The 8,543-nt window shown below is 40.0% G+C and overlaps 1 protein-coding gene across 3 annotated transcripts in view; it reads right to left on the bottom strand.

The window, feature by feature from the left end:
- Window positions 1-2,227: 2,227 nt before the first annotated feature.
- Window positions 2,228-8,543, bottom strand: part of LOC106519291 (forkhead box protein P1-B) — a 22,500-nt gene continuing 16,184 nt past the window's right edge. For all 3 annotated transcript variants that reach the window (XM_014010884.1, XM_014010886.1, XM_014010885.1), the window contains 3 exons: window positions 6,999-7,053; window positions 6,661-6,824; window positions 2,228-3,095 (listed from right to left, as the gene is read on the bottom strand). In XM_014010884.1, the coding sequence (XP_013866338.1) occupies window positions 2,933-3,095; window positions 6,661-6,824; window positions 6,999-7,053 (382 nt within the window). In that variant the 3' untranslated portion in view covers window positions 2,228-2,932. The remainder of the gene's footprint in view (window positions 3,096-6,660; window positions 6,825-6,998; window positions 7,054-8,543) is intronic.

The raw sequence follows: 8,543 nt of genomic DNA, 5'->3' as shown, positions 1-8,543 counted from the left end.
ACATCTGGTGAAAATTTCATGACATTAGCACCTCTAGTAATATATTTACTGAGAAAAATGGTGACGTGTTCAATACTTATTTTACCCGCTGTATGCTCAAATTGTAAATCAGGAAAAGTCCCATGAGCCTTTGCTGCCTGACCATACGTTGAATTTTCTCCACGTCCATGGGCTGAATAATAATAAAAAAAACTTAGGAATGTAGGCAACCACACTGGCTATTAGCTTAATCATAAAAAATAAAACAACTTTACTTAAGTATTTGCATTTCTCATATTATTGCGTTTGGCCTGCAGCCCTCAGACTGATTTTAATTTTGGCCCTATCAGAAAAAATGTTTGGGCACCCCTGATAAGCTATCTAATGTATGCTGTGTGTGTTATGGATTTACCAATAAAAGAGAAACAGGAAAATGTGCCTTGTTTCACAGATTTTTTAAAAATCTTATTTACCTGAATGTGGATGTGATCTGACCAGAAATGAAGTTAATAATTTACCAGTTTAAAATTAAAATGAGTTTATAAAACCGATGTAATCCCTATTAATTATTGAATTGGCTAACAGATTTAAGCTTCTTTAGCATATATTGTTTGAGAATGTAGCATTGCTGAATCAAGTAAATTTAGCAAAAATGATTTAACATTATAAGCTGGTTTTGCCTCTGATTTATGTAATATTTTCACAGTGTAAAATGCAATTATATCTCTGACTATTTTTAGGTTTCTATTTGACAAACCTGAACTGCTGAGAAGATGGTTAGCTTAAGGTTTCTTACTAAAGTACGCCTGGGTATGAAGTGAACATTTTCTTAGTGTGGACTGGTAAAATTTATTAATGTTTATGACAGTAAGAAATAATAAATAGGTGAAGTCGTCATTTTTCCATTAGTTAAAAAGTCTGTTATTGACTGACTTCCTGTCTGATTTACATCATTGTTACTTATAACATTTTCCTTTATCTAGCTGTTTTATAGGATTTTTGAATGAAATTATCATAATTAACAATTACGGTATTTATTCGTGTATAATACGATCTCATGTTTAATACGACCCCCCCCCCCCCCCCGCCTTTTTTGAGCTTAAAAATCATAAAAAATTGAATCCTCAAGCTACTTCCAATTCCATACAGACTTCAAGATTTTTCAGCCTTTGCAGCCTTTATATATATCAGTAAAATGATAACTGGACTGTTCATTTTATTTTAACAACATATGCACTAAAAGGTATTTTGACAACAAATATATATCAGCAAACTATGATTTCGAGCATCATATGAATTCTGGCATTTTACACAAAGTCCACCAGGATGCGCCAACACAAAAGTCAGAGACTTCACATGAGATTTGGGCCATCTTCAAGGGAATGCAAGCAGATTACTTCCCACTCGCGAGCGCCCCCTCTGGTGGGGAAACTTTTTTCAGGAATACAAATTTTTTTAGAACACCGGTTGACGGCAGCCATTACAGACGGACATGTGTTTGTTGTTGTTCCAGCAGCGGCTCGGTCACACGCTAATGTCTTTAGTTTGTTATCATTACTGAGCTGCAGGACTGCCCCCCTGCTCCCCCCGCTTTTTTTTCACATCATGTCGCCTGCCTGAATCTGTTACTATCTCGCTCTGAAGAACAGAGGAGTGTCACAGGTGAGCTCGTTTCAACTGCTTTTTACAACACGGTCTCATTTCCGGACTTAATAATTTCTGAGCTGCAGGACTGCCCCCCTGCTCCCCCCGGCTTTATTTCACATCATGTCGCCTGCCTGAATCTGTTACTATCTCGCTCTGAAGAACAGAGGACTGTCACAGGTGAGCTTGCTTCAGCTGTTTTTTGTGATGTGGTCTCTCATTTCCGGACTCAATAATTTTGCTGATATTTCAGTTAAAATACATAAGTAAAAATATTTATCCAAGTATAATACTACCCCCCAACTTTTTGGATGATTTGATGGATTACATTTTACGTATTATACACGAATAAATACGGTTTATCAGTTTAGTGAGACACAGATCCAGTTGGGTTTGCTGTTAATCAAAAAGTTGCTTTGTCAGCTGGGAGCCGTTGCCCTGTTTGGTCGCCATTTTTACTCCTCCCTGTTGACACAGATGCCAACAGTGGAAAGAGGTGGAGCTCACTCTAGTATTATTGAACTCTATGATTTCCACCATGTGCAACAATAAGACATGTTCCCGTTTTCAACAACGTGCTCTAAATCAAAGACATGTACATGGGTTCACATAGATCAAGAGCAATTTAATATTGACAGAGATGCATTAGTTTACAATAATGATAAATCTATAGTATCTACTCTTACAAGCTCGGTTAGAGCAAAACTCAGCAACGTTCATGGAAGAGGTGAAACTAAAACAAGGCTAACGAAGCTGCGTATTCTGATCAACTGAWTGATTAGACCTTAAATACAAATAGATTGTGTTGGCAGTGAATATTTTCTCCTTATTTGAACTTCTACAAATCTTTATATATATATTATGACTAGTAAAATAAAATCAGGTAGTGTTGCCCCCCACCCGGCACAGCACAAAGCTGCGATGAAGAAGGGGAGGGGGAACTTTCATTGTGAAGTGCTAACTGATCAGTGTTCCCTTTCCTTTGGCTTCTCCACTTATCATGGTCCTCTCGTGTAGAGATATATATAATAATATATACGCTGTATAAAATAAGCAAGAAAATCACAAACAGTTTCACAAATGTATTATTGTGATCTCAATCACCTGTACAAAAATAGCTGAGAACTAAATTAACACAAAAAAAAAACCTAATGCTAGAAAGTATAAAAAAAAATCCCAAGTACAGAGTGTTTGGTTACATAGATGAAGCTGTTGTTGTGTTTGTTTGTGTTTTTTTTTTTTAAATACAAAGTCACACGGGCTGTGAGTGAGTTGGCCTTTTTTGCGGCGCAGCGACAGGACCTCGTCGTCAGAGAGAAGGCACACGGTCCAGGTGAAGGCTGCATCGCTCCGGGCTGCTGCTGAACTCATCCGGGATCATTTCCGGGCTGTGGCCGTTCTCGTCTGTGCTCTCCGGAGACTCGTAGGGGTAATTTTCGCAGATCTCCTCGTCCTCTTGCTCTTCTTTAACGCTAGCGGGAGAAACACATAAGTTAGAAAAGCTGATTTGGCTGAGCTGATATAAATACGTTCTAAACCAGAGCCACTTTCGCGCCAGCTATTTCAGCTTCCACCAACATGAGCTCTCACTTCAGCACCAAGGACTTGCTGGGCTCAAGATAAACAACTAACAAAAATGTTTATTTTGCATAATTTAAGACAAATGGATCCACCCCAGCTGTGGTTTCAGGTGGGTCCAACTTAGTATTTGGTGCGAGAGCTTTTGACGGCGGCAGACTGCAGCCCATGGATTGACTGAGTCAAGGAGGAACTTGCAAACTYGCCCTGAAGAGAGGTGCAGACCCTTTTTATCCAAACTTGGCAGAAAAAAAAGAAGGAAATGTGTTTTTGCAGACAATTTTTAGGCCCGTCACGATGAGTAATAAATCAATTCATCGCACGATAAATTAAAAAAATGATGTCAATCATTTTAATTTGCCTGCTTGTTTGTTTTCTTTGTGTCTTGCTCTTTTTTACTTGTTAGCTGAGTATTTGCCAGGGTCATGGTCTCATAACTTCCGTACCATGAGACCCTTGTGAACAGGCATTTAGCTGGAGGAACATCTTTGATTTTCTGACGCCRTCTTTCAGCTGGCGATGCCTCAGGATGCCCCCCTCATGTTGAACCTTGAATTTACCAAGTGTTGTGTGTTTTTTTTTTAACAATACGTAAATTTCTTAAACTTGGTAAGCAGCATGTGGGTGACTGCAGTTATTTTAAGAAGCCAGAGTAAGACAAATAAAGAATAAATTGTGCCAGCTTGGATAGTGGTGGGTAGTGATGTTACAGCTTCACTAGCTGTTGTTGGGTGTTGTTTTCACAAACGCTGTTCCTTGTCCATCTGTAAGTTTACGTAAATTTCAGAAATTCCCGTGAGCTTTGAAATCAGGGGTAAGGATATTGAAGAAATTTATAGTTATTGGAGGTTAGTACTGATGTTAAAAGCACAACACTATATTTTTAGGTTTTCCTTTTTGTAATGTTGACAATGTTTAATCTATTACGTTTTGATTGATATAGATTAGTTACATGTCCGAATTATATAACAACACATAATCAAACGTTATAATGACATTAAATGAGCATTTTGTCTGAATGCCTGTGATTCAGCCGTAGGTCAGTAGGGGGCGAACGCAGGCATTGAAGAACGTGTATAAATTGATGAACTTCCTGGTTTTTCGCCAGTGTGGTTTCCTGTCAGCTTCGGTGGCGATAAACCTCACTCAGTTCCAGAATTCTGGTGTTGCATGGTTTGATTCCCTCTACAAATCATTTTATTTAACAATGGTGGTTTTAATATCGATTTCAGTTTACTGAATAAGAATTTTTCTTTCAATATCATTATGTTAGTTTAAAATGGTCTTCGAACAATATCATCGATTATTGCAATAATTTCCGATACAATTTATCATCCAGCAAAATCTGTCATTGTGACCTACGGTAGATATTTGTGACAATGCTTTCCTTGCATTAAATCTTATACTGGATGAAATAAGCTTTTTGGCAGAGAAGATTTGGCAAATTCTTCCTTTGCGCAACCCACACTCAGCTCTACTGCTCATCCCACAAATGCATGATCCTTACCATTTCAAAAGGGAAATTAACAGGTTTTCCAGTGGTATTTATTGCCAAGGAAGCATTGTTACAACAAAGAATTAAACTAACAAATTTCTTTACTTTTTTTGCTAAGTATATTTCAGGGGATGAGCACCAGTAGCTCGAGCTTGCTGGAGCAGTTCGAAATGAGCAGGTATACCAGATGGTTCAGGAGAAACTGGCAGGGACACACTGCCATGGAGACACACCTACACTTGAGCAGAGCTGAACAAACATGAAGCAGTTAGAGTGAGACTTGACGACGGCGAAGAGGCTTTATAGAGCAGTTCAGACCAGTTTGCCTTCAACCTTCCTCTGAATGCTCATAAATCACAGCTGTCCTACAGATGTGAGCATTCAGAACTGAAGCGAGAACTCAGCTGCACGGACGTGGCGTGCCACACATTAACCGTGATAAAGACGTCTCCCTTGTATTCTTTGTGGGTCATTTAAAAAAATAACTTAATACAAAGTTTCTGCGCGTCATTATTGAGCTTCCCTCAGTAAGAAATCTATTGGTTGAAGTTTAATGCTGCAGCCGCTTTACTGCGCAGACCAGATGTCATCAATTCGTCGCATTACTGAGTCGCGGCACCGGCTTCTTTTTCATGTCAACTGTTTTGTCCAACATTGAATCAGAGAGGAGCTGGCTTCAACATCCCCTCACCACTTTGGTCTATTCAGAAGTCACACTGAGGTCAGAAGTCGACSAAGTCTCTGCCTGAAGTGTCCTGTCGAAGAGACTTGTGCTGAAACTATTCTAAGCACAAAAACTATGGAAGTTTATGTTTGGTAAATTATTTTTTCCTTGGCAATAAATCATATACCTTTGGAAAGCCTGTAGCCTGGTTAAAACCAGACCCTTGTCCTTCACTTTGCCTCATACGAGGGTCTGGACTCTCGGCTATAGAGAAATTATTCTTGCTGGAGGCGTGGCCTCTGCTGAAGTTTAAAATAATTAGATTGGTTGGCTGTAATGTATGTGTCTGCCATCTCCACTGTGAAGGAGGCTAAGCTAAGAAGCTAACAGGAAATCACGTGCGCTGTAAACAACCCTACTGAGAGGAGAGACGTACCGAGCCGAACGAGACGACTGTAAATGAGAGCTGCTGCTTTGTCAGACAAATTTAATTTAATTTGGAAGCCTTATCAACACGGACTGACTTCATTCACTTCCTCCACTGCTGTATGCTAAAATAACTAGCAGACACTGTGCAGAAAATTGACGTTCTGTTCTCTGATTGGCCCGAACGAAATGCTCCCAAAGAAATCTTTGTCTATGGGAGAAATCCCAGACAGAGCAGTGAAGGGAAACTAGAATTGAGTGGAACTGCGTAGAAAGGCAAGGGCTAGGCTAGAAAGCCTGTGGATTTCCCCTTTTAAATGGTGCCACATTTGCTAGGAACGTGCATTTATGGGATGAGCAGTAGAGCAGTAACATTGTCAAATCTCTGCTAAACATCTTGTTTTGCTGTTGTTACTGACACTTGCTTTGAGCTTCTGATGCCCCCAGGTGATGCCAATCAGGTGGCCACCATAAAATTAATTGCCAAGAAATGTTACAACAAAATAACCTACCAAACAAAAATTTCCTTACATTTTGTGCTAAGTATAGTTGGTGAACAGCAACAGGGAGGTACAGTATTTCCAGAATGTTTTCAGTGGTTTTCTACCTCTTCAGGTGATAGGCAGAAGCTCACAGGCTCCTCAGCAGGCATTTTGAACACGTTCAAATTATTTGAGCGACAAATYGTCTCTTGGCTTTCTCATAGAGGTGTGATGGGATCCCCAACTTGTGTCAAGTACACTGGAAGTGTATTTTGATGCAATGCTCCCTAGCTGTGCAAACCAAGCTAGTTCTTAAGTGTTTTCTAAAGAACCAGCCTGGAACTGGAACCTCTTTAGTGGAACCCCCTGAACAGAAGCCAGTGAATACTTACAAAGCCTGAGGAGGGGACTGTGTTGCACTGCTGTCACTTTGGTATCCGGACCCGTTACCCAGAGCTCCATTCATCTGCTCCTGGAGAACATGAGGCAGGGAGTGCAGGGGAATGCTGCCTATGGAGGCTGTGTTGAACAATGAGTTGATGTCTAGACCAACATTCTGAGAGGAGGGATAAAAAAAAAACAAAAAAATAGAATAAAGTGGCATTCTCAGTTTTCATATTTATACCTCAACAGTCTCAACCCCTGTAATATGTCAGCTGTGTTTCCCCACGGCTTCACATGATGTGTTCGTTTGAAATAAGAGAGCCAGAAATTCAGCTTAAAACATTACCTGAAGAGCAGACCCAGCTAGGCTCTGGCGGTTCTGAGAGTTCTTCACCAGGGATCTATTAGTTCAGAAACACAATAGGACGTTAAGCTGTTTACAGCAATAATAAGAGACAGAGAACTAATCATGAAAGGAGTAAAATAATCAGTACAGCTATAAGACCGTTATTTCTCAACACAAGACGACCATATATTAAAACTTTTACATGAAACATGTACTATGTGCATTCCTTGCATTTTTGCAATTATGTATAAGGTACTGCACAATTCACTATTTTTGTGGCRGAGTGGTTAGGGGGAGTCGTCCTGCAATCAGGAGGTTGCCGGTTCGATCCCCCGTTCCCGCTGCCTCAGTCGTTGTGTTCTTGGGCAAGACACTTCACCCACCTTGCTTACTGATGTTGGTCAGAGGGTCCRGTGGTACCRGTGCATGGCAGCCCCGCCTCTGTCAGTGTGCCCCAGGGCAGCTGTGGCTACAGTGTAGATTACCACTATCAGTGTGTGAATGGGTGAATGTCTGTAGTGTAAAAGGCTTTGGGGTCCCCACTGGACTTGATAAAGCACTATGTACTGTATTTATTTATTTTTCTTAATTTATCATTATTTAACCAGGCAAGTCCCATTGAGATCACAGATAGGCCTGTAAGAAAATATCAACACACTGAAATATCGCAATATTTCATTTCCTGACACTGTATCAATATTCTAAAGCCCTGTATCGATTTTTTATTAAGGTTTAAAACATCAACTTTCCTGCCAGCCGTTCATTTTTATGTTGTAGTTTAACCTCTGACCACTAGTTGGCAGCAGTGAGCCAGCCATTTGGCTCCTCTACCTCTTGTGCGCCAGAAAGTAAGGGTAGCATTAGCATTGTGAGTAAACATTAGCTTCATGCTCCGATAGCTGAATTTGAATGGAAAAGACCGACACCCTCTGCCTTCTAAGCTGAGGTAAGGTTACAGTTACTTATTTGTCAGAATGKCTGTATTTTAAGACAAATTAAGTGTCTTGTGCGCTCTTTTTTCCAACTGGAGTCACGTCATGTTACTGAAGGCATGCAGGAAGGCAGGCAGGCATGCATATATAGCACATGCATCTCTAGCGCCTCGAGCAAGCTCGGCACTCCCCCCGTGACATAAAACTCTGTCTGTTGCTCTCAATGTCCGGCTGATGATCGCATCAAAGTCCATAAGTTTATCCTGCTGTGTTTGCTTCAAAAACAGTTTAACTGTGTTGTTTAGCTTCTCCATTTATTTGCTGTTTTCTTCGGGACCTGCCCTGCTGTTCGACCCACAGTTATGCAAATCATGTTCTGGATGCAGGTCAGCTGATCCCAGAAACTCTGTGTGCAGCAGCTTCTGTTTACTGAACTTTATGACAGCATATAGGCTATTAGTGTTGGGTGAAAATATTGTAAATTAATATTAAAATTTATGCAAAAAATATATTTTCAAACTATTTATTGGCAAATTTATTCTAATAATTGTAAACATGGATGAAATATGAAACAAATAAAATAAAACACATACAAAGCAGAACACAGCTAAAT

This window comes from Austrofundulus limnaeus, unplaced genomic scaffold, assembly GCF_001266775.1.
Source record: "Austrofundulus limnaeus strain Quisiro unplaced genomic scaffold, Austrofundulus_limnaeus-1.0 Scaffold75, whole genome shotgun sequence".
NCBI lineage: Eukaryota > Metazoa > Chordata > Actinopteri > Cyprinodontiformes > Rivulidae > Austrofundulus > Austrofundulus limnaeus.
The sequence above is the reverse complement of the archived record's forward strand: the minus strand, read 5'-3'. Positions and strand labels throughout refer to the sequence as shown.